General features: G+C 42.7%; 1 protein-coding gene across 2 annotated transcripts; it reads right to left on the reverse strand.

Annotated features, from left to right (window-relative positions):
- Positions 1-1,017: 1,017 nt before the first annotated feature.
- ZFYVE1 (zinc finger FYVE-type containing 1) lies at positions 1,018-26,287 on the reverse strand (the record flags this gene model as incomplete). Of its 2 annotated transcripts, none has more annotated exons than XM_082000442.1 (11): positions 1,018-1,250; positions 2,302-2,415; positions 2,932-3,112; positions 3,860-4,030; positions 4,412-4,487; positions 4,635-4,732; positions 5,317-5,425; positions 6,375-6,481; positions 9,270-9,484; positions 11,008-11,512; positions 25,790-26,287. In XM_082000442.1, 11 exons carry the CDS (start codon positions 26,285-26,287, stop codon positions 1,018-1,020), a joined length of 2,307 nt encoding a protein of 768 aa, XP_081856568.1. The 2 variants fall into 2 exon arrangements, with proteins under 2 accessions (XP_081856568.1, XP_081856567.1); XM_082000441.1 differs by having other exon boundaries at positions 4,412-4,529.

Genomic DNA, 26,287 nt, shown 5'->3' on the forward strand with positions numbered 1-26,287 from the left:
GTCAAATCTGTGCAGTTTCTATGCAACCATGTCTGAGAACACAGAGGCTCCAGAGACTCTGGCATCACTTAAAAAGTGGGGGAAAAGAAAAGTCATCACAACCCAAACAACTCAAACTTCATATTTCGGAATTGCCTACATAACCTGTTCTCTTGTTCTGCTCTGGACAAAACTTTTAACTGCAACAAGCTGGGAGAAAAACTTGAAGCAAACCTGAGTACATGAGAACATTGTCAGGGAGAACAAGACCCTGCTACTTTTTGATCTGATATTGAAGCTGAAATGGCAAAATCAGAATGCTTTGCCTTGTGCTATATGATTTGCTTTACCTTTCAGAGCTCTACTGGTCTCTGCCAGGGGGTGTAATTTCAACTTGATACTTCTTGCACTGCAAGACCACTGCTCATATCACAGTTCAAACAAACTTGCTAATTAATCTGGGTTTAATCTTCCATGGCCAGAAGTACAACACCTCCAGATGTAGGGTTGGTTGAATTACCAGGTGTAATTCATACACCAACATTGGAGATTTCCTGGCAGCACAGAGTCCAAAACTTCCTCACAGGACATTGTGATCAGCAAGACGTTCCAAAAGAAGAATCAGAAGGCCATAAGTCTGATCCAATATAGTAAGGAACAACACCATCCATCATCTGAACTAGGAATACTCAAAGCTTCATTAGCCAACTGCATTCTTAATATACTAAATTATACATAGATAGATATATATATAGATATATATTCTTTTTTTTTAATTGGAATAAAATACACTGGATTTTGGTTTGCTCATTTACAAGGGAGCTTCCTCCCTTCCCCAGTTAATTTGAAATTAAAACCTAGAGGCTGAACGTAAGCTCATTCCCAGTGTTCCAAGATGGATATAACATGAGAGGAGGCCAGAAACTGGAAACATGCACTCTGGCTGCAACAGGTTAAGAGGTGAAAGGGAGACCAGATATTTTCATTTGTAACCCTGAGAACATAAGGAATTGCAAAGATCTGGAGAAGTGCCTAGGGTTAAAGGTCACCAGGCTTTTTATTGCAGTTAAAGCAAACTCGGACTGGGTGATCCCATCCACGAGAGGGAACCGCTCTGCGGTCGTGTGAGCATTCGTCACAGAATCCCTGGCCACAGGCCCGACAGTGGTGTTTGGAGAGTTTGATACTGAATTCCTTCCGGCAGTTGTGGCAGTGCAGGATTTCATGGTCTGGTACCCAGTATGCAGGTCGGGCAGCATCTTTCACCAGACCTATGGAGGAAGTGAGGTGGGGGGATAAGAAAGAGGGAGAAGAAAACAATCTGTGAACATGAACATGTCTAGAACATACTCCAGTGGAAGTACTCACGCACTGCAAGTCATACCACTGCCATTAAGGGGAAGAAGACCTTCTGACAGAATACTTCAGTGCAATGTGTAGCCATTTAGGCCATTCTGCCATTCTCCTACATTCTGCCTCTCTTCAAAGGGATGGATTGTTTCTCCTTAAATGGTGGCATCTTCCCTTACTCAGACACTTCCAAAGGTTGGGACACTTGCTTTTCCCTACCTTCAGTTTCAGCTATGGCCAAAAAACCACAGTCACCAAATCAAACATTCAGAAATGCATGTACTGTCTGAACCGAGAAAGGGATTTAGTCTTCCTTTCATTGAGTTGGATGGCAGGACATGCTGTAGGCAAAGCAGTGGAACAATGATCTGTGCATTGAGTAGGAAGTCAGGTCTAACAACAGAAGATTCAAATGCGAAGTGTTTGCTGACATACCTGAACTGCTACCCAGCACATGAAAAAGCAGCAAGCTTTCACTGTACTTAGCTCATATTCCTGATTACTTTCCCATCATTACCAGCCTGAATAGCTTCAGATTCTCAGTCCTCCCTTGCAAGTACTAAGTGCTAGTAGTATCCATGAACACACTTAAAAGGCATTCAGCATCTCTGGAAGAAAACCAAACCTGATAAAATGCTTCCTAATTGACCAGTCTTTAGGGAACTCCAGCTGGCAGGTCACTGCAGTGATACATCAGGGGAGCATAAATTACTCACAGCTTGGTGCACACAGATTTGTACAACAGGAAGAAAAGAGAAGGTAAGAACTGCAAAAATATGTGCTGAAAACCAAGAGGAAACATCAAGCGAGAGAGGTGCAGGGGGCTGTAGAACTCTCAACCAGCAATGGTATCACAGCAGAGGTGCAGCCCATCACACAAACTCTTGAAGTTTAATCAGTTTTGCTCTGTGAAAATAAAAATGCCTCTAGACCAACAACAACAAAAAACCATCAGAAGAGAACAGAACTCACCTAAAGGAATGTCCATGGCTGTCACTACTGCTCCAAGAGTGTTCTGCACAGCTTCCCCCACCTTCCTGGCAATAAGTGTTCCCCCTTCCTCATCTGAAGGCAGCTCAGCCACATCTGCATGACACAAGAGCAAATGGTTCAATACCAAAGTCCAGCACAATTTCTGCCAAGTTTCACTTAATTTACGTTAGCAAAAACCAGCAGCAAACCCAAGAGGCAGCTTGGGGCCTCTTCTCAGCCTTTATCTCCCACATCCTCAATCTTGGATTGCAGAGTTTCTACTTGCATTTCAGCAGTAATGCACAAAACACATAGTTTGCTGAAACAGCAGCATCCCTGCTCTGATGCTAGCTCCACACCATAGCAGGTGCCGGGAAAACAATGTAAAGATCCAATTAGAAAATAATTTTATCAGGGGGGCCAGATATCTCGTAACTCCTTGCAAGGGCTGTCTTCCTGCCAAAAGACATCGAGCTCTTGCGCTTCCCTACTAAAACCTCCATGCCAAAGCCCAATTTGAACAACTCTGTCTACACCCAATGGAAGTGGTTGTGATCCAGAAGCCAGGGACAAAGACTTCGGACTAACTATTTCCCAGGGATAATTCTGTCACAATCAACTCAAAATTACCTAACTGGATGCCCCTGTTTTCATAGCAGTTGTCACACACACGCACTGGTGCTGGTCCCCAGCCTCGCTCAGGCACTGGACGGGTCTTGGAAGAACAGCCATCACAAAAGCCCTCTCCACAGGCCCGGCAGTGATGTTTAGTGTCGTTATCTTTAAAAGGTGTGTTGCACTTATTACAACTCTAATCAGAACAACATAAAAAGAAAAACTGTTAGCTTAATCTTTCTTAATAGATAAATAGAGAGCTGAATCCCAGGATGGCAAGACTCAGACTGAAATTGTGAAAAATATAGTTACATCCAAGACTTGGGTGGCACCAGCCCCATAACTTTACCCTAGGGAACTGATTCAGACCGGTAGATGTACAGTGGTTAGGCCAACTGATTGCTATGATCCCTTCATTCACAATCACAAGTCATTACAGCCACGTCATGCAGGGCTGAATGGTGGGTATTTGATCTTTGTTGGGGTAAGAATTCAGAAGGCAGTTTTCACTGAAGTAGTATCTGATTCCTGCAAGACACAGGGAATCCTCTTCTAGTTGAATTGCTGGGGCCAGCGCTTTGCATCTGGTATGAAAACACAGTTTAATCTCTGCACCTATAAAAATAGTCCTATCAACTGCAGTAGCCAGATTTAAGATGTTGATTCTTTGCTTTGAAGAGCAAGTTCATGCAAGCCAGGATTTTCTGTGATACTGCTGGGAGAGGAGGTCACAAAAAGTAGGGAGGAAACAGTCTCTTTAGCAGGGCTGGGCAGAGTCTCTGTTCATACTTTCTCTGGCTAAGTCAAGAATGTGAAGAGCTGAAAGGACTTGCTGCAATAAAACAAGAAGCATTTGGAATCTGCAAAATATGGTATTACTTAAAGGGTGAGGAAAAGGGGTTTTAGCTATGCAAAGCTTTTCTCTACAGTAGCTGTTATTTACCAGGATCTGAGAGTTGGGTCTCCAGTAAGCTGGGGCAATCTGGTCTGTCAACCAGGAGGTCACAGCTTTTGTGGGTCCCAGGCTAAGTTCAGATACTGACTGTGCCATGAAATTCATCCCATCCAACAAACGCTGGGCTGCATTGTTGTTGTCTTTCAGAAATCCATCAGTCTGGAATGAAATGGATATTCGTTTGACAATAAAAACAGGGAAACCTCCATTTTTTTAGAAGCAGATGGCTCTGCGACCCACTGCTCCTGTTAAACTGGAGGGCAAGCATGAGAAAAAATTCACCAGCCCTGCTTTGAAACACAGAGGTAGGTTTTAATGGTGTATCATTCACACAAAGTGTTCATAAACTGACAACTTAGCCATTTCTAGATAGCCAGAAGATGACTGAAGGTCCTTGCAAAGGTTCTTTTAAACAGCAGAGATAGGGACCAGCTCCAATGAAAGCCAATCCATTTTCTCCATCAACGTCCAGAATCACCAACATAAATATGCATGTGGCTACACACACATATACAAAGACTATCCAGCAACCAGACTTACCCCTGGCCAGACATGCTCAATTTCTGTCCTCACTACAGTGTTCACAGGATCTTGGTTGCCAAACCAGTACTGTCGGCTGCGGTACACCACCCCACAGTTGGGGCACTCAATCACATATCTGCAGAAGAGGAAGACAGGTTATGTCAGTGAGATACTGGAAGTCCAGAGCACAAGGCACTGTAAAGGCAACAGAGCACAGAGACTTCTTAGCTACAGTACTCACCCTGACCAGGCATACTTGGCAAGGCCCAGCCAAGGGGAGTCAGTGGAAGCAGAGGTTTTTGGCACTACACTGACCTCCATCCCTCGTTCGTAACAGGCCTATAACACAAAGGCTCAATTAAAACTGCATTCTTAAGAATACCAGACTCCAGGTCTCGCGGCTGTTTGGCCACATAAAGTCTGTAATTGGCATACAGTGGTCTCCACAGCAAAGGAGAGCACTCATCAAAACTAATTTAAAAACAAAACAAAACCAAACCCACTGTCAATAATGACATCAGGGAAATATTTCTACGCATAATAAAAACCATGATGGTAGCTGAAAATTTTACTGTCTCCTGCACACATCCTTCAGAAAAATTGGCTAATACCAAGAAATGGGCATAAGCAAATAAGAAGAGTAATCACATCAAGTGTGTAGAAGGTCAACATCACCCAGATTGAGAGCAGCTGGGTTCACAATTTAGCTAGCAAATGACACATAGCACACAGAGGTGATGACCTCTCTGAGCAAACATACAAGTTCAAGGTCTTGACGTGACAATTTTTCTTGTCAGGGCCATAAGCATCTCTCCTGATTGAAAAAATGCAAGAAAACAGGCCCATGCCCATGATATTCCTCGTTTATTGGGTCATCTTTTCCTTCTCCATTCTCCAGACCTTGTCCTTGTGTCACAACTCACCTTGCAAGTGTAAACTCTGTTATCATACTGGTGAGAATATCTGCATCGACTTTTAGATTCATGAGGGACTCCTTCCTTTGCATGGTTCATGCTCTTTTTACAGCCACACCTGAGTATGCAAAAGCAAACCATGAACTGATGCTGTTACATATGGGACAGATGTCACCAGGAGTTCATTTACGTTACTATCTTGCATTTGTGTAGGTGTTCTCACCCCAAACCATTTTCACAACTGTACATACAGCAATGACATCATCTATCACCAAAAGGTGATAGATCACCACCTTCTTCAGAAGGAGCTGTAGCAACTGTTTCACAGTACAAAGCAGTACCACACAACAGTTCAGTGCAGGAAGTGATCGCTGTAGCCAATTTAAATCTCACAGAGAATTTTAGGAAGGACTAACCAAGTTTGGGAATTGACCAGGACAGAGTTAACACTGCAGCCTTTGCAAGGAGCTGCTAGAAATTCTCTAACAACCAGAAAAGAGCAGGAACGTAGCACTATATCATGTTTGAGAGAAAAATAACATCACACTACTATGGCGCCTCACAGACTCAGAGCACTGACTGCCGTCTCCTGCCCGTCAGGCTCAATATCTGGGCTCTTCCCAGAGAGCTACGAGCCAAGCTCTAATCAAACCTAGGGCTCCACTTAGATCTAGTCACTGAACACAGCCCAGGCCCATGATGATGTGTGCTTTAGGATTGTTTATACCATTTAGGTAATAAAAATGGCAGGAAAAATCATCACAGGAAATTTGAGGGTATTTCTTTAGATACTCCTTTCTTCCTGCCCTGTGTGCACTGGGGAAAAGATATGGGCAGAACAGGTTTGTAGCAAGACACAAAAATAGAGTAGGCAAAGACCATGCATCCAGCTGGGACGCAGCAATAACAACCGTCCAATTCACATAAGAGTTGAATTTCAAACAAATTCTGCCTAGAAGTACTAGCTGGTGATAGATGATGTCAGGTGTCAAGATGTCACAGAAACTTTACATTCTATGGCTGCACTACCTCCTAGAAGGATGAAGGTGCATTTCTCATCTACTCACCCACAGCTGAGGCACACAGACGAGCATGTGAAATATTCATCTGGAAAGAATGAGCTGTGAGCCATCTGGTCATCGGGGATCTCCCCACTGAACCGGTCACTTAGAGCCTGTCAAACAGAGAAGAATGAACTTCTAAAGGACTGAGAGCAATGCAGACATTTTATGAAATCTTTTGTAAGCAAAAGCATAGGTTTCTCTACTGAAGAGAGAAGCAGAGAGTACACAGCTAACAAATAATGTCTTACTAACTCGGAAACCAAGACGAGGATTAGAAACCAAGCAAGAAGACAATCTTGCACTTGTATGGAAGTGACCTGAATGCTTGTAAGATGCTTACTCTTCTCCTCTCCTCCTGTTCCTGCTTTCAATTTTATAGCAGAAATGGGTGATAGAAGATTGCATCCACCTCTGTGCATACAACCCATGCCCAAAATAACAGGGTGCTTGCTAAAAGGGCTTTGCATTCTGGAAACCTCCAAAAGGAAACTCCGAGTCATTGCTCACAGTACACGAGGACACATTCTTTGCCCCTCAGCTCAGAAAGTGCTGCCCTGAGCTCTCCTCTGGCCCCCTGAACAATTGCTCTTCTCTGGTGAAACTGCAAGACTGAGAGAAAAGGATTTATTCCCTTTCCTGGAAGCATCTGTTCTCAGATTGAAGTCAGTCCTTAGCCTTGGCACATGTAACTTACTCAGGTTTTTTGGATGTTATGTATAAAAATAAAAAAGCACTGGAACAAAGCAGATGGTTAGGGTTTTTCTTGATGGAGAACTTTGAAGGCATAAGATCTAACCAAAACTCTTCCTACAGCTGAGGCAACTATAGCGGCTGCCTGCCTTTCTCTTCCTCCCATTCTTTCAAGCTTGACTGTACTGGCCAAAGGATTCAAAAGTTAAAGGAGATGAACATAGATCTCTAGCAAGCCTTGTGTCCTCAGGAAGTGAAGCAAAAACATCAATTTGTAGTCAGTAGTGATCTGAACACGACAACCACTTTACTGGACATGAATTTAAATATACTAGCAGCTATATCTGAAACTGCATTACTTGATTACTGCAATAAAGTCCTAGAATTTAAACTGGAATTAACCACTCCAACTGCTTTCCTCTTGCTGCCTGTCTGCTCCCTAACGCGAGGAACTGTGTACATATTACCCTAACACTTCCTTCTGTGCTTTAGCTACCCCAAATACAGGGTAGCTGGAATTATCTGTTCCAACAGCTGTGACTAACATCAGAAAAGACTGCCAATGCTACCTTCTACCGCAGATATGCCCCAGCTCTGCCTGTCCCACCAATGACAGCTGTGCTCTTCGGGCCAATGAAAATATGATGCTAATCAGGCAGTGGTAGAAATGTGTGTAAACTTGTAGGACAGGCTGCAAATTTGAAGACCCGAAAATCCCTTTGACATCCTAGCAAGGTGAACCTTCTAAGAAAACCACCAGCTGCTCTCTCCAATTCCTTTTCATCAGCCTTCTGATCTAATGCTGCACCTCTGAAATGATACATCATTTGGCTTGATCCCATCTTGCTTCCTAGCTACCAATACATCCCATCTTCCTTTTTGCCTCCTAGCCCTTGGGTTACACTACACTCAGTGCTAGGTTTTACCAACCCTTCAAGTCTCTTGCTTTCCCTCCCCTTGTGCTCCCTAACTCCTTCTGGGCCTCCTCTTGGTAAATCATAAAATCATAGAATAGTTTAGTTTGTAAGGGACCTTTGAAGGTCATCTAGTCCAACATCCCTGCAGTGAGCAGGGACATCTTCAACTACATCAGGTTGATCAGAGCCCCATCCAACCTGACCTGCAATGTTTCCAGGGATGGGGCATCTACCACCTCTCTGGGCAACCTGTGCCAGGGTTTCACCACCCGCATGGTGGTGAAAAATATCTTCCTTAGATCTAGTCAAAATCTACCCTCTTTTAGTTTAAAACCATTACCCCTTGTCCTATTGTAACAGGTCCTGCTAAAAAGTCTGTCCCCATCTTTCTTAGAAGCCCCCTTAAGTACTGGAAGGCTGCAATAAGGTCCTCCTGAAGCCTTCTCTTCTCCAGGCTGAACAACGCCAACTCTCTCAGCCTGTCCTCCTAGGAGAGGTGCTCCATCCCTCTGATCGTTTTTGTGGGCCTCCCCTGGACCCGCTCCAACAGGTCCATGTCTTTGCTGGGCTGAGGGCTCCAGAGCTGGACACAGTCCTCCAGGTGGGGTCTCACCAGAGCAGAGTAGAGGGGCAGAATCACCTCCCTCGACCTGCTGGCCATGCTTCTTTGGATGCAGCCCAGGATACAGTTGGCCTTCTGGGCTGTAAGCACACATTGCCGGCTCATGTCCAACTTTTCATCCACCAATACCCCCAAGTCCTTCTCGGCAGGGCTGCTCTCAATCCCTTCATCACTCAGCCTGTACTGACATCAGGACTTGCCCCAACCCATGTGGAAGACCCTGCACTTGGCCTTGTAGAACCCCATGAGGTTCACTCAGGCCCATTCCTCAAGCTTGTCCAGGTCCCTCTGGATGGGGGAACACAGGGGATGGCAAGTCTCACACCCTTAACCACACTTGCCATCATTATGAGCTTGTCACTCATAACACCAGTTATTTTTTTTCTTCCCTGGTCAGTTTCTTCCTGGCTCATTTTTTTATTTTGCTCTGTTTTGCTCTTCAACTTGACCTTTCAGAGTCTTTGCTAAGGTGTTTTCTTGTTCTAATGTAAAAAAAACCCTACCTGGCTGTTACACAAAAATCAGCATCTTCGTGGAAGACTTGCTTTATCTCTAGGTATCTGCAAGACTGCCTCACTAGTTCACGTGCTCTACCTTTATTAGTTGCAACTGACAGTTACTAGCAACAGCAATACAAATAAAGATTGTGACAAACTCATCTCCACTTACTTTTAGTGCTTTGTAGATAACCCCAGGCTGTCTAGGTGACCGAGTGGTATTGTTCTCCAGCTGCTGCTCCACAGCTCGCCTAAGTCCAGAGAAATCTGTTGGAGGATTGTATGTCCTTGTTCCCTTGTAGTGGATTGAGCTGAAAGCCTCAGGAAAACAGCTTAGCTTCCGAAACCGATCCTGAATGAGCTTCTCAGGAACCTCAGAAGGATGATCTACATATAAGAGTATCAGCAAGTATATAAAGGACAGATTGTTTAAAATAATATTTAAATTGCACAGTGCTTTCATATGCAACACAGTACTAGTTTTCCTAATTAAACCTTCTAATACATCTGGAATGCAGGTGTTATATTTTACAAGAAGGAAAAGAAACAAACTGTTTACAAAAGCAGTCACTGTTGATACACAGCTTTAGATTCTAAGACCACGTTCCATGGGTAAAACCAGAAACATCTAGGTTTGGAAACACAGATATCAACAATAAGCAACAATTTATGACATAATATAAGGAAACTCCATGTCAGAACACTTGTTAGCTCTTCTCACCAGACCATAACTGGTATAGCTAGTCCTAATACCTGATAAGTGGAGGACATGAACCTTACAGGGGCTGCTTATTCTCTATGCCAACCCTGTAGCAAGGAAGACCAAGTCTCTATCAACCCTTTGCACATGGTGAAGCACTTCAGAACTGGTCAGACTCCACAGAGCCGACCACATTCTTCTGCCTGCTTCCAGGTACCTGCCATACATTTCAGAACAAGGCAGGCCCCTTCTTCGCTGCCCTAGGACTACATAAACACACTTATCTCAATTACCCATCGAGACAGATGGTTGCAGCTTGCTGCAAATCCACATGCTACGGGGTTTCTTTCCTATTCCTACCATGATCAGAAGTGATCATAAAAATACAATTTTTTTACTAGCCTGACTTTGCACACAGGTGCAACTATCATTATGGGTCACTAAATCTGAGTAAAAAATGGGGCCAGGAGAAGGAATTTACAAACATGTATAATCAAAATCAAAATATGCTGCAACTTCCACAGGACAGTGCATTTCACTCAAACATGCAAATAAAATACGCTATTTAAATATGCATAATCCAGTATGACACGAGCCAAGTTAAAAGTACTGGTGAAGAACACTGAAAGTGATGGGAATAATAGCGTGCCAGGCCTGCTGCTTTGGTCATATCAGATACTTGCACAGAGAAAAGCAGTGTCAAACCATCAGCTCTGTGCCACCACAACCTCAGTCCCAACCTCAGAATGACATTAGTCCACAGAATTTAAAAAAGTAGAATGAGGGTACTGTGAGTATCGAAGTTCATCAATTTCATTATTCTTTTTATTTTGGGTTTTTTTTGCAGCAGGATCCTCCATATCCCTGCCAAAATCCCAGGGTGTCTCAGTCTTCACCTTCACCTGCCATATCACCCATACTCATGATCTTGTATGATGACCCCTCCTAGTCAGCAGAACTCTCATCGTGACTAGTCAGTGCCGATGTCCAGCTGGCTAAGAAGATTATTCTAGCTCATCTGCGGTAGTCAGATCACCATCAGGAATGCTCTGCTATTTCCATAGCCTGGCTCCCAGACTGGAACAAGTGAGAGCAAAACCCAAGCCACATCTTTTACATAGTAGTAAAGAACACTGAATATTCAACGCAACCTGACAATTTACAGATAGTGCTTAGCACATCGTAATCCAGTTTCTTACTGCCTACTCACCAGAGCCCAGCAGCTTGGTATACACAGTCTCGTGAAAGATGATGACACCTGGACCCAAAGTTGACAGAGGAACATCTAGGCCACAGCGGGCTGTGGTAGCTTTTAGCTCCTTGGTGAAATGTTTTAAATAAGCCTCCGAGGCATCACCAAGGAATTTGAAGAGATCATTGTGGAGCCTGTCAGCACGAGTACGGTAGATGACAAGGTCAGAGATGGCCAGGACCTTCAGCAGCAGCCGTGTTCTCTGGCTCAGGTTCACAGTGGCCCCCAGGAGACCCTCTGTATCAATTACCACCACTTTGCGGACAGGGTCATAGGCTGCCCAGACTCCAACTGTGCAAGACTCTTGGGCTGGAGACGTCTTGAAGACTTCCCGGCCATAGAAGAAAGTGTGGTTAAGGGTGTGAGACTTGCCATCCCCCGTGTTCCCAAAGATGGACACTACCTTTAGATGCTGGTCAGGACTGCAGTCCAGTTTATTAATAAAGTCTTCTTCATTCCTTACCTTCCAAAAGAAAAAAAAAAAAGAAAAAGAAAAATATTATATCTATGCAATTGGAGTAGACAACACTGAAAACACATCTGGTTTCAGGATTCATAAGATTAACAAGAGTCATTACTTCCTGTTCAGATTTCATTACAAGTTTCTGAAGCACCAAGTCCAAAGCAAAATATTAGAAAGCAGCTTTGTAACACACACACATCAGTGGGATTTTGGCTGTTCCATCATGTAGTTGTTTTAGAAGTGATGCCCCATTGTGATTACATGTCTAGTAATCTTGTACCTCACCCCATTCCCTGAGGCAGTCCTTTCAGAGAAGGGAGCACATCCCTACTTCCAAAGTCTGCCAGAACAGCTACTTGGAGCACGGCAGGCACTCTCAGTAGCATTGGTCTCCTGGCAAGCATCCAAATTCAGGTCCAAAACAGGGGAGTGCTTTTGTCAGTTTAACTTGCCTCATCCACAGTGGCTAAGCACCTGTTTAGGGAGAACAGAGCTCCCCTGCACCTATCCACAGCTGGGGGCTCTCAGACACAGCCTGTCCTCCTCCCACTGCTCTCCAGCTGACAGATCCTTCAGCTGGGAAGGAGGGGCAGAGAAGAAGAAAGCAAAGTGGTGCACCGGAATCAGATGGTCAAAGCAGGTCAAACTGGCTTTTACAGAAGTGCCACAAATGAATCATTTCATAATTTACTGCATTGCGCTTTCATTAAAAAAAAAAAACCCCCACAGCAACAAAACAACACACACACACAAACACAAAACCAAAAGAGAGTAGACAGCCTTCAGCAGGTAACTTCTCTTTGGCTTCAAATACACTAAAAGACAACCATCATGCTCTTTAGGTTAGAGAATAAGGCATTTTCTGTTCAAATACTAGAGCAACAGGGAACAGATAAACAAGCAATGAAACAGGTTAGGGCTCTGTACAAGAGCCTGCCTTGTTTTCATCGCAGAATATGGCCTTGGCTTTCAAAGGTTTCATGTTTCTGGCTATGGTTGTTTATCACTTGCTTTTTTTTCTTCCAACAGGTTTTACCCATATATTACGTGACAGGGACAAAAGTGACAGAGCCACTTTTTGAGAAGGATTAAATTCACCTCCTCCATCACGATTCCCTCCTCAAGGAATCCCCGTCAGCTGAAAGGAGCAGGGCTTCCCTCCCCTCTTGCTTGCCTTTCAACTTCTGGAAGCTCCTTAGCTATTTCCCCCCACAATTACAGTTGGAAGGTCTCATGACAGGCGATCCACGGAGGCCATGAGGTAATAAATGGTTTCTTTGAACAAGTTTATTCTTAGATGAGCAAATTAGTTTAAGGCTCAGACAACTCCATTTGCTCTGGTCAAATCTATCGGCAGCATCCAGACTTTGAAGGAAAACAAAAAACAGCAAGTGTGCCAAAAAATTAAAATATAACCAGTGCACCAGATTGAGGTTGGGAACAGCATTCAGAAAGAGAAACTGTAGATTGGGGGGCTGCAGTAGCTTCTCAGAGACTCAAAACATTCAAGGCAGCCTCACAGTGTAGAAGAAAACAGGAAATAGAGAAATCAAAATGCTCTCAACAGAATCTTTTCTGGTGTCAGTAGGAGACCATCAAGACACACTCAAGTTACATGTGCACAAGAGAGGTTCTGCTTTTTTGGTAGCTGGGTTTATTAGCTTGTCATCAGGAAGGTAGTTTAGATGAGAGATGCAGTTTCTCTTAGTGTCTCTGGAGATGTCTCTGTGAATGAAAGGAAGTTCTTGATTCATGGAATAGCTCCTAAAAACATTCACAGATTTGATTATATAATAATGTTATTATGTGTATGTAAGCAAAAAAGAATATGATAATTTCTTCTCCAGATTGTTTTGATTTTAACTCTGGCCTTCCAAACTTTTTACCATAATGGTGGCAGACCCTCTTTTTGCTGGAGCCAGTGCCTGACCAGACCCGATCGTTCTGTTTGTGGACTCCCTGGACAGCACAAAGAAATATCAGTCTTCAAACAGCTGCTTAAGTATTGGCAGGACAACTAACAACTAAGGTCTTTTCAGGCAGCATTGGTTATTATTCTGGTATCAGTTTGGGAGAGTATGTGGAAGGGGATGAGTCAGTAAAGTCAGAAGACACAAAGGACAATAGGGACCACAGGGATAAGGGTAGCTCTGCAATGCATTCCCACCAGTAAGAAACAGGAGTCAACTCACACAAACTCCGCTGCAGCTGAAATTGTCCCAAGCTGAGCTAATGCAATGTCCACACCACCAGCCTTCTTTCGCATTCAATGTACTTTAACAACTGCTGATGCCAGGGCAACTTATTGTGGGAAGAAGAGCTGGATTGCTGAGCCAGACAGAAGAAAAGTTGGTTCTAGATCAATAATCCAGATCACTCTAGCAGAAAAGTTACTCTAAATATCAAATCAAGACACCCAAAGCACTGAGCTCTTATCCCCCTTCTAAGGCTCTAGGCTTTTTCAGACTTCCTTGCAGGACAGAACTCAGGAGTGTTTCAGACAAGCAAGTCACCCAGGAAAACAAGAATGTACCGAAGTCCAGCTAGTCCAACAGGACTTGGTAATGGGTGAGAAAGAACTTAAGACATGAAAAGAGTAAATGTTTCCTAGCATGCTTTACCAGCTTTCAGTAGTCAGATGTCAAAGGACTTCCACAGCAGTGGCTGCATCAAGACACTCGTGTTTGGTAGAGAACCAGTAGACCTACCCCCTTGGAGGTTGTCTAACCTCTTTGTGAACCTAGTCACAGTTTTGGATCCTGCAACATCCTGTTACAATAAATTCCATGCATGGGTGGGGGAAGGGAGAGAAACAAAACTGAAAAACAAGCCAATACAACCAAAAAAACCACTTTCTTTTTGTTGAATGTGCTTGTATGTCATGGGTGTTCCCTGTTCTTGTGCACTTGTCATCTTTAACCATTGCTGAGCACAGGGATAATACTCTCAAAGAACCATCCACAACAATCCCCTCTCAAGTCCCACATCACATCTCTAAAAAAGTTTGCATGGTGCCACCTTCTGCTGCATCTGCAAAGGACTCATGTTTCCATAGCTGTGTCTGCTTCCACATTGCCCAAGAGCTCCACATCTCTGACATGAACAGCAGAGGATAAATATGAAACCTTCTTTAAATTGCAAAGCAATGTCAATTAAGAATGAAAACTTTGTACATCTAACCTAAGACAAGAGGCATAACCTAAGACAAGAGGCTCTCCAGCCCCTTCTCTATTTTCCCATTTCTAATATCAGAGATTCATTACACTTTTGTTACAGATCTTTGAAGAAGATTCTCTTCTACAAAGAATAGTTTTTACTCCCATCATAGGTTAAAATCATGGTTAGCCTTCTTTTACAGTTTTAACTAAATTTCTGTTAGCAGCTGTCATCCAGCCCCTCATGCAGTCACTCCACCCAATCTGAGCTGAACTAAAGGTGAAGGTCTTCAGCAGGGAAAACAGAGAACTTTACAGGTAAAGTCCTCTCTAAGGAAGATACAAAAACTCATACCATGATGCTGTGGAACACATTTAGATCCGAAGTCTCCTTGTCATCCTTACTTGGAAATGTATTATACCTAACATAACATTCCTAGATCTGAGCCATAATAAAAGTAGAACTGTTTAGGAAGAGACAAGCAAAAAGAACTGCTAAAATTACATTCCTGTCTATTAATTTCTTGGAAACAATATTATTAAAACAATAACATGTTAAAAGCTTAGGAACAAAATCCATAAAATAGAATGGAGTTTCCAATGACCTGTACTCCTACAACTTTAACTCTGCCTCCAGGCAAAACAAACACATTACGGGAATCAGACATTTTTACCAGAGTTTTCTCCTTTTAAAATTCTTTATGAACCTTTTAAGGCTTGCTAATAATCATGGAAGCAATGCACAAAGCCATAGCTGTGCCACGACAACACAATAGCTCAAAACAAAAATCAAGAGTGCTTGGCATAGTATTCATCAGAACGCCTTCATTTGCTAGTCTTACACTGTCATTTTGACGTACATTGGTACTTTTGTTGTTGCATTTTGAAATCTTACTCTTTGCTTGACCTGATTTTAAGTATTTTTAATAACTAAAATATATTTTCTGCAATCAAGAAAGATACCATCATATAAATAATTATATTTATGAGTCAGACGTGTCTGACAACCAGCACACGACAATATCTTCTGATACACAACCACTAAATTGATAAAGGGGATACAAATTTAACACACATTTAACATCCATTTTCAATGAATGGAAAAATAAGCTACAAGATTTGTAACAGCACATCCAAATATATACCAGCATAAAACTGCAAACATCTGAAACAAATCAGTCTTCAAGTACAAGTGGTCAAGACAATCAAGGGGAAAAAAATACTATTTCCCTTAAAGCATTACTTAACACTGGCAATACAAGCAATGTGCTCACAGTTCAGAAACATCTTAAAAAGGTAATGCTTATAAGAATTCAAACTAACACCTGAAATCAGAGGGAGAAATGGGAAAGCAAGCTAAAACAAGATCTGCAACCTTTTAAGCAGCCCCAAACTTCTAAAACAGAAAATGGAGACAATTTTAGGTAATTGATCTTAGGGATAGAGTATCATATCAATCATTAAACCAGGAAATGGAACAGATCTGTCAGATTTGCCCACCTCAACACTGACCACTTCTTTATGACATAGCTTCCAAATTTTGGCGGTTGTGTTTTAACTCTAAAAAACTGAGTGCGTCTCCAGAGGTAGATTTGCACAAAAGTCTTACAGGTGCATGCCTAAAGCCCCAGGTCCTACCATTAGGTCATTACATCAGAATTTCAGTGTACATTGAAAACAAACAAGAGAGAAACCTGTAAAGCAGATTTCTTCCTCTAACTACAGCCTATCAAACAAATCTGAGAAGAGTAACTTGCACCACAGTACAGTGCTGGCACCAAAATTCACATCTCTGCAGAGCTCATCACAACCACTTCTGGAAAGGCAGTGCATGACTGCAAAGAGGTGCAGCTGGCTTACCCCAGCAACACAAGTGCAACAGGCTATTAAAAAGGTAGCTGGAAACTCCTTGCTTCTGCCCCAGGAGAAACTTCTGCTGATATTCCCAAATGTTCCTTGCAACCCAAGTGAAAAAAGGATTGGGTAGCTGCCTGTGAGGAAGGGAAACTCTCTGCTATGAAACCCATGACATCAGTAGAGCCGTGAGAAGGGCCCTAGACTATGATAATTCAAACCCTGTTTCTGCTAAGATCATAACTCAGGCTGGAAGGGACCCGAGGAGGTCATTGCTCCCTTACAGCTTTTAGAAGTCTCCAAACAAGAGACAAGATTTTGATCATAAACAGGTACTCAAGCAGTTCTAGTTTCCTATCTTAGTTTGTCTCCTATACCTTCTTCTGCATGACTTCCCATGGAAAATGTCATTTGTGTCATTTACTCGAGTCTTCCACATATAACTTAAAATCCATAATCCAATTACATAGACATATTTGACACAGAAATAAGTGCCTCTAAAGCACAAGTTTCCTAAAAGTTTGATGAAAATAAACCCAGAGTAGAAAAGACAAACTGTCATAACCTTGTCTCTTGTCGACTCCACACAGCTACCAAGACACAGTACTAAGCTGAGCAGTCATGCTCATATTTGCTAGCCAGTAAGCATGATGGCTGGCGCATGACAGCGCATATACTGCTTCTTACCCAAGAGACAGAAGATGTGGATAAGCACTGGAAAATGGGAGGCAGACATCTCAGAAATTAGACTTCATTAATTCTACTGCTCAAAGTGTTACCTGCTACTATGTAAACAGTTTATGGTGGCTTGGGAGAGTTTTCCCAAAAGGTCTGTGTCAATGGATTAGTTCATAAAATTGCATGCGTCATACCAGTAGTTACAATCTGGTATTCAGAAGTAAGTTATTAATCACTGACCCAGCAAACAATATATTCATCATTATTGCCCTCAGTAACGTCCTAGAGTTCAGCCAAGCTGACAGGGGACATCAGCATTTTCAGGATCAGAGTCCTACTGAGCCTCGAGCCCAAACTGAGTGACCTGACCCCAGATACATGAAGGGCAAAACAAAGGAGGGGACAGACACACCTTGAGGATTTAAGGTTAGATCACAACACTCTCCCTCAGCTTCAGCTAGTTTTGATCTAATTCCTCATGCTGGGTTGCAGTTCTGGCTCAATCAAAGGAAAGCATTTGAGTAGGGGTGTTTTCTAAGCTGAAAACACCCTGTACCTGCTTATTTGCCTTTACCGCAGTACCACCTATGGGTTTTGTTGAGATTTGTTCTATTGGGCTCTGTATACATCCAAGAAAATAGCATCCCTGAACCGATTCTCTTTTTCAGACCAAAGTTATCCTGTTCCTTCCCACAGCTCTGGCAAAGGAATCCAGGGACAGTATTTTCAGGGGTTTGCACAGAGCTTAACAAAATGAGTCTCAGCAGGACCTTGAGGGACTGTTACAGGACTCTTTCCTGAAAGACAAAGATATAATAAATAAATCCTGCTTAACCACCCTACCCAAAGAGAGGGACCCTGTTTCAAATGTTTTAAGACAGTGGTGGAAAAAACATAAGGGGATGGGAGGTAATCCAATCCAATCTTCCGCCCTAACCCAAGAGGCAATATTAACTGAAATACTTCTATTACCAGATAAGTTACCCTTGAGGATGACAGCTGAGTTATATGAAACTTCTGAAAGCAGAAGTAAGACCAGACAGCCCCCTAACCTGTTCACTAGCTGAAAAACTACTTTTGTAAGAACCTGAAACTAACAAAGACTTCAAGGCAAATGCAACTGCCACAGAAATAACACTAATTTAAGAGTGTCATCTAACTCTTAAAGAGAACAGTAAGCAATGAAGCAGAAATAATTATTCTGTATCCTAAGTACCTTTCAAGTTCTCCATGGATGTTAATTTGGCCACACCGCTACCAATTAACATGCCAATGTCACAGCTGTTAACAGCAAAGACCACATCCAGGTGAGGAGACTTGCCCAGAAGACAGCAAGTCAGTGAGCAAGTTCATGCTGTAACTATTAGTCTTCCTCCATACTAAGGGTAACTAGATTACCTGTGTGGACACTACTTTATACCACTGTCCTTGTTAAGAGGGTCATTTACAAACTAGGGGGAAAGGCATATAGCAGAGGAAGCACTAGAACATCCCCTTCACCCCACCAACCCTACTTAGTTCAGAAACTGAACTAGTTCGGGAACTCCTCAAATCAGTAAGTAATTCCAGAGTGGCTTGCTGCCAGCCTCTCTCACCTGTGACATGCTCCTCTTTGCTTCCAAACCTGCACTCATTTCAGCATAGAGACAAAAGAGACAGGAAGCAAGCAAGAGATTTGACTTTAATTATGGCCCAGGAGAGCTGCATCATGAAGAACGAGCAAGAGCAGTTCCAGGGAAAAGCAATATTTGTAAGTGGCTATGTTCAAATTAGCTAGGAGTCAGCCCGAGACTGTTAAAGGAGCTGTGCATTTGTTGAACAGATTGCTCTTCTCCCATTTTCTAAAAAACACTCTCCAAAATACTGGTGATCCAGTGGAACCTAACACTCCTAACCAGAAATTACCAAGTAGTTTTTCTACTGCTTTATTCCAAGGACAGAAGATCAGTGCACTTTAGTGTAGGAGAGGGAACTGCAAAACTGATAACAGACTGAGACGGGAGGAATACTGAAAAATAGAAAAGTAATAAAAGAAAAATTCATGGACTGTAGGACAGCAAACTCCCAAAAATACTTTGGCAAGAAAACCTCTCTGAAGCACAAAGAAGAGGAAAACTCATCAGTAGTACAGAAACAGTGATGAGGGACAGAAATCACATACCTTGATTTGACAGATGACACTGACCTAAAAAACTCAGATCTTCTACACTACTTCCTCCTTTACTTCCATGGCAAATACACCAGCTGTGACTCTTCAGGTTACAGGACACAGACTAAGATTCCCAGAAACTTACAGCTGACTGTGCTATGCCAATGCACAAACCAAAAACATTCACCCAACAGCAAATCAAGCAAGAGTGTCATAGGAACGAGTGCTATTCACTGGGCACATGCTTTTTTACTAGAGGCAAGCAGTAAGACTTACGAAATTCTGATCTTCTCTTAGAAGACATACATTAGCTTGCATTGGCTGGCAAAGAATACTTGACTAGAAAAAGCATTCCTAGTGAGTCTCTATTCTCTCATCCCTAGACTTTGGCCAGGCTCAAACCAATAGGTAATAAGGAAAAAAAAAAATCACAGTATTTTCATCAGTCAACTTTCATTGTGGTCAATGGCTCAATGTTCAAATGCATATTGGTGATGAGCAGTGTCTCTCAGGGGCCCATATTAGGACTCTTTAATATCTTCATCAATGACATAGTGGGATCAAGTGCACCCTCAGCAAGTTTGCAGATGACACCAAGCTCAGTGATGTGGTTGACACCCTGCCTGAGGGGTGGGATGCCAGCCAGAGGGACCTGGACAAGCTCAAGAAGTGAGCCAGTGTGAACCTCACAAGATTCAACAAGGCCAAGTGCAGGGTCCTCCACATGGGTCGGGGCGAGGCCTCGTGTCAGTACAGGCTGGGGGATGAAGGGATTGAGAGCAGCCCTGCCAAGAACAACTTGGGGGTACTGGTGGATGAAAAGCTGGACATGAGCCAGCAATGTGCACTCGCAGCCCAGAAAGCCAACCACATCCTGGGCTGCATCCAAAGAAGCATGGCCAGCAGGTCGAGGGAGGCGATTCTGCCCCTCTACTCTGCTCTGGTGAGACCCCACCTGGAGGACTGCGTCCAGCTCTGGAGCCCTCAGCACAGGAAAGACATAGACCTGTTGGAGCGGGTCCAGAGGAGGGCCACAAAAATGATCAGAGGGATGGAGCACCTCTCCTAGGAGGACAGGCTGAGAGAGTTGGGGTTGTTCAGCCTGGAGAAGAGAAGGCTCCAGGGAGACCTTATTGCAGCCTTCCAGTACTTAAGGGGGGCTTCTAAGAAAGATGAGGACAGACTTTTTAGCAGGGCCTCTTACAATAGGACAAGGGGTAATGGTTGTAAACTAAAAAAAAGTACAGATTTAGACTAGATAGAAGGAAAAAATTTTCACCATGCGAGTGGTAAAACCCTGGCACAGGTTGCTCAAAGAGGTGGAAGATGCCCCATTCCTGGAAACATTGCAGGTCAGGTTGGACGGGGCTCTGATCAACCTGATCTAGTTGAAGATGTACCTGCTCATTGCAGGGATGTTGGACTAGATGTCCTTTAAAGGTCCAACCTTCCAACCCAAACTATTCTATGATCAGGTTTACAGTGGGAGTGAGAAAAGCAGAACAGCTAGCACCCCTAAAGAGTTATCACTCTGTATCTGTAACTTTTTAACAAGGGAGGACAGAGGAGGACACATGGACTGTTAATGCTGTTGGAGGCTTGTTATTTAATGATGGTATAAAATGGTCTGCATTTAAATAAGGACTACAGGTCATTCTGTGTCATCTAAATTGACTGCAAACCATTACATAGATCCTGCTCAGTTTTTGCTGAGGGAAAGAGCTTAATCCTTTAGGTGTCTAACTGTGCTAGCAGGAATAAAAACTCCAGGAATGGGGCTATGGGGCTGGATTTAGGAAATTGAGATATCTATTGGCAAAACAAAGGACCCTGCTAACTGAAGAAAGAGAGTAGCCAGTATCTCAGGCAAGACCCAGTAATTAATGTATGTTCCTTTCTACCATATAAAAATTACACTGCTAGGGATATTTTTTTTGTGACTTGCTAGAGGAGTAACATTCTTTTCTTCTTGTCTCCTTAGTAAGACAGGGTACAAAGTCAGTACCTTTTCTTTTTCTTTGCAGCAGAGAGATTGGGTAATTTCTTGCGAGCACGCTGGTTTCTGCTCAAAGATCAGTGAACCCTAAGGCAGACTAATAACAATCAAGCCTATCCCCTATCTTCTGGGGTCAATGAAAGACTTTCTTTACTTCTATAAAGTATATGTGCCGAGTCTTTCGTTAGGGCTTTGGACAAAGTGTTATCATAGAAGCCACTAGTGACACTACAACCAAGTTCTGATCCTGTGGTAAAGAACTCTCAACATCTGTTCCCCGAGATAAAAATATCAAATTGTTGTTATGCATTGCTAAGCATTTTTTCTCCCCTATCTCAGAAGTAGTAGTAAATAGAGTTCACTGTACAACTGATACATAACTCTCTGCTTTATGCTAAAGACCTTGATTGCAAAGGTGTTATATAAAGACAAAGCAAAAATGGATACAGTTCCAGAAACTGCATAAACGTAAGTACAAGAAACAAAGACAGATAGAGATGAGTGGAAAAGTTCAAGAGACAGTGTCAGGACTCAAAACAAATAACCTAAACTGAGTCACGGTTTTATTATTTTATTTTGCTGTGGTTTTCATAATAAATCCACAAGTATAGGGGAGTTTTAAAAAAGATCCATTAATTGATTCTGTAAGTTCTTAAGGGAAGTGCCTCCTGTGTGCAAGGGGCAGCACTAGTGACAGCATCATGATGCTTGTTTGAAAATTCAGCAAGTTAGAGATAAGAAAGGAAAACTGACATCTTGACTGAGCAGATCAGGATATTCAGTTGGGGGATTTACACACATAAAAAAAGAGAGCACACAGTTTGAGGATAACATGGTGAAGAGGAGATGAAAGATGTAACAAGAGCAGTGACAAGACCAAAGCAATCGACTGAAGAAGTAACCCCCACAATATCATTCTGAGTAGAGATGAGCAAGGAAGACAGACCCCTTCAGAGCCAATTAACAAACAGATGCTGCAGTTATCAAGGACAATTTGATTGAAGTCTCAGCTTTAGAGATGCAATAGATAAGGCCAAAAGTTTAATACTGTGTAAAGAGAAACAGCATAATACAGCCTGAGAAAAAGGACCTAGAATGAGGTCTAAACCGTAGATGCTGCCAATTTATAAAACCTGGACAAGATTTGTTTTCCGATAGAAGTAGTCAGTAAGGTCTCATGAGGGGTGGTAGGTCCTGGAAGAAGGAATGGAAAATTTGTGGTCTAAGTCAAGATGGCTGGGGACTAACTCACAAGAGTCGCAAAGCATCATGCTGTGTGGTGTGCAAGATAGGTGGGGTTTGGACTCCATGAGGAACAATCTCTCTCTGCTTCTTCCACAAACTCACAGTGCAAGCTTGGATTTAACCTTTAATGGCATTTTCTTAACATGAGATAACCAATCTCCTTTTGAGGTGCTCAGATATAGTGCTGTTATGATGAACATCACAAAGCATTTGCATTTCACAGATAGGAATTTAAGCTACCATCAGTTGTCTACAAACATCTGCTTCACAAGCAGTGGTTTAAATGGGACCTTTCCTAAGTGGATTTGAAACAAGCACAAGAAGTCCTCAGCTTTCTGAGCTTATCATTATATCTGCAAAGTGCAAAAAGTTCCAAACTAGCTTTGAGCAGGCCAGCACATCTGTGCAACATGGCACAGAGACAACTATGCAGATCTCAGAGTCGTCATAGCTGTATCAGTGCAGTGCTGAGGCCAAGCTGAGAATCTCCACCTCTCAGCTAAACTTATTTGCTCAGGCACACCTCCTTATTGATTAATCTGCATTGCTTCTGGATCTGGAACTAGCTCAGTCACTGCTTACACACTATAAATGTCCTTCAGAGCTAGCACTTCCAAGAAGCCAGCAAGAACAATGAGATGAAACCTAACCACTTGAGCTTAACAACTCCAAGTTCCATAGGTAACTAAGAAATCTCTTTGCCTTGTGTTTCCATCTCATTGAATCACTTTCAAGTTACAGGTTTATAAACATGTATACATCAGTGAGTATCTTGATCCATCATGTTTGCTCAGCAGCATAACTAGTTCTGCCTAATCTTGTAGTACTAGCATTCAACATTGCTATGGCAGAATCTACCACTGATAGGAAATAAGAGAGGAAACTGCCGATTTGCTCACTAATGCAACAGTCTTCAAGCTCCAAAGGCCAGAAAACAGACTGCTAAAGATAGCTGGGCTCCATAATTCTGATAAATCCTTATCCTGTCTGCTCAACTTAAAAAGCCACATACCCTCAAACCTTGAATCTACACATGTCAAGTTATCACTATTTTGGCATTTTTGGACAAAAAGTTGGTTTAAATAAAGAATATTCTAAGGATTTCTCCCCAGGTAATCAGCAATAATCTTGCTAATGACAAGCACAAAAGACAAGACTGAGGATCACTTTCCTATAGCTAAATTGGCTGTTCAGTACTATCAAAGAGCAGAAGATGTCTTCAGAGCTAGTTAGCCATCTAACAGTCCTCTCTAAATAAAGGTCCTCATGCTCACTTAGCAGAAATATCACTGTAATAGCAAACATTCTAAGTTCCAGCCGCCAGAAAAAATTTTAACTGAAAACTCTCAAACTGCTTTGTCACTGGCTGTGAGATGTCACGTAAGTATTCAGCTATGAGGAACAGAAGATCACTCCAGATGGAAGACCTCTGATTCAACATCTTGATAGTGAGGAAGATAATTTTTGGAGAGCTTTTTCAACCCTGTTCTGATCAAATTGCTACAATCTGATAAAGAACCATTGCTGTCCCAATAAGGAAGTTGGCTTTATTGCCCATGACATTTAAACAGAAATGCACTTGCTTGCAGGAGGCAGCCAAAAGTCTGCCTCAATAAAGCTTCCAGATTCATGAGTATAAAGATAACTTAAATCAGTAAAACCACACAGCCACAGCTTGTGAGCAGCTTTCCAGGACAAGCCCTGTTGTAAGGCATTTCAGAGCTTGCTCTAGTAGCTGGATGAAGATTATTGAAAAGTCTGCATCTTAAAGTAATCATTGCACCTGCCATGCATTACAAGGAAATGCGAGTGTGATTAGGGGAGGCATAAAAACTTAGGACTGCTACTACACCTGAAACTCAATCACTCCGTTTACAGTCACTGGCATCCTGCATAGCGTGTTTTCTACGTAAGTACATTGTAAGGACTGTCATCCTTTCCTCCCTTTCCCCTCCAAAAGCCATGAGAATTTGTCAATCAGTACACCTGAACTGACCAAAATGTGACCCAAGTATCTTGCATCTATTCTATCCTATAATTACAGTGTGTATATATATACACACTCTTCTATAGTATATAATAGATACAAGGTACTTAAGTCACATTTCCTTGCAATGCATGGAAGACACAATGACTGTTACGACGATGAATACAAATAACTACCAACACCATCACAATTCCTTTTACTGTTGGTAGCATGAATATGTTAAATTAGAGCAACTGGATATTGAGTCTTCAGGTGACTACACATTTTCTTTCAGTGTATCCTGAATGGGTTTTAACATCAAGAATGCAAACTGGAAGCCAGAAGACAAAGCTCAATTTTTAGTTAACTAACCTGCTCTGTGACTTTTACACGTTGCTGTTTTTACAGTTGTAAAGTATTTTTACATTGTGAAGTGCTTACGCTCAACAAACATTAAGGGCCAAAAGAAGAGTTCATAAACTCATATATCGAATGCTAGACTCTCTAAAATAATGCCTCCTGAGAGGCTGTCCCTCATCAACTATTATTTTCTATCTTTACCACCAGCAGGCCTACCCCAAATTGATGGCCAATTTCCCCGTCTTTCAGCAAAAGGCTGACATGGAATAATATTTGTGACAAGCAATATAGCTTAACCATGGTGTCTCTAGGACTTGGATGGCACACTTTGGACCCTTATTTCTACTTTATCCTATTCCTAAAAATCAGATGGATTTACTGATGCTAAAGGAAGGTAGCGGGGGGCTGTAGTCTTGCATTAGCACTGCCTGGTACAGTGCCCACCCCTAGTCATATGGTAAAAGATTGGCTGCCAGCACTCCCATTTGCAGGATATCTACTGCAATACTCTCAGTTCAATTTCGTTCAGGAATGATCAGCATCCTGCACAGACAGCTCTTATCTTGGTTGTGTGTGTCTCAGTACAGAGTCAATTCTTTCACCAGCTTCACTCACCAAGCCTCTTAGAGGAGGGTCTTGCCTCACATAAGGTTTTAATGAACTCGACCTTTTGAGGAACTCGTGAGCAAGGCCACTCCAGGGCACTGTATCTTCTTGGCCCAAGATACCCACTTAGTGCCACTTAAATGGCTATCCTCATTTTGCTACCGCTGCTGCCAGTTACACTTCATGTATTCATCATGCATCACAGCAGTCTGTTAGACTAAGAAACTAAACGATCTCACCCGTTCAAACAAACCGCACCAGTTCTTACCTGAATCTCCTCAGTTTCATCCACCAAGAGGAAACTCACAACTTTCTCTGTCATCTTCCTTCTCTTAGTTTCCTCATCCATCCCCTCCTCCTCCTCCTGCTCTTGGGCTTTGCCAGCATGGTACACAGTGACAGGGTGCTTCCTTCTGTTCCCCCCAGCATGTGTTCTCTTCTGACACTCCACGCAGAGATTGATTTTGCACACCTGGCACCTCACTGCTGCGATCTGCCTCGAGCCCATCATACTGGCGTGCATTATGTTCCCATTGGCACCTTTACAGGAGTCACAGTACGGGACATGGCCGGGTCTTATACGGGTCCGTTCGTGGTTCCGTAACCTTTCCGGCTGATGCAGCTCTTCTTCACAACGCTGGCACTGTAGGCTCCTGCACTCATCACATTCAAAGATTGCTTCATCTGTCCCACTGCAAACATAGCTTTCCTGGCACAGGAGTGTCGTGTTCTGTCCTTTCTCTGCAGTTTGTGTGTGGGCGCTCAT

The sequence above is a fragment of the Phaethon aethereus genome, assembly GCF_964289735.1.
Source record: "Phaethon aethereus genome assembly, chromosome: 5".
In the NCBI taxonomy this organism is placed as follows: Eukaryota; Metazoa; Chordata; class Aves; order Phaethontiformes; family Phaethontidae; genus Phaethon; species Phaethon aethereus.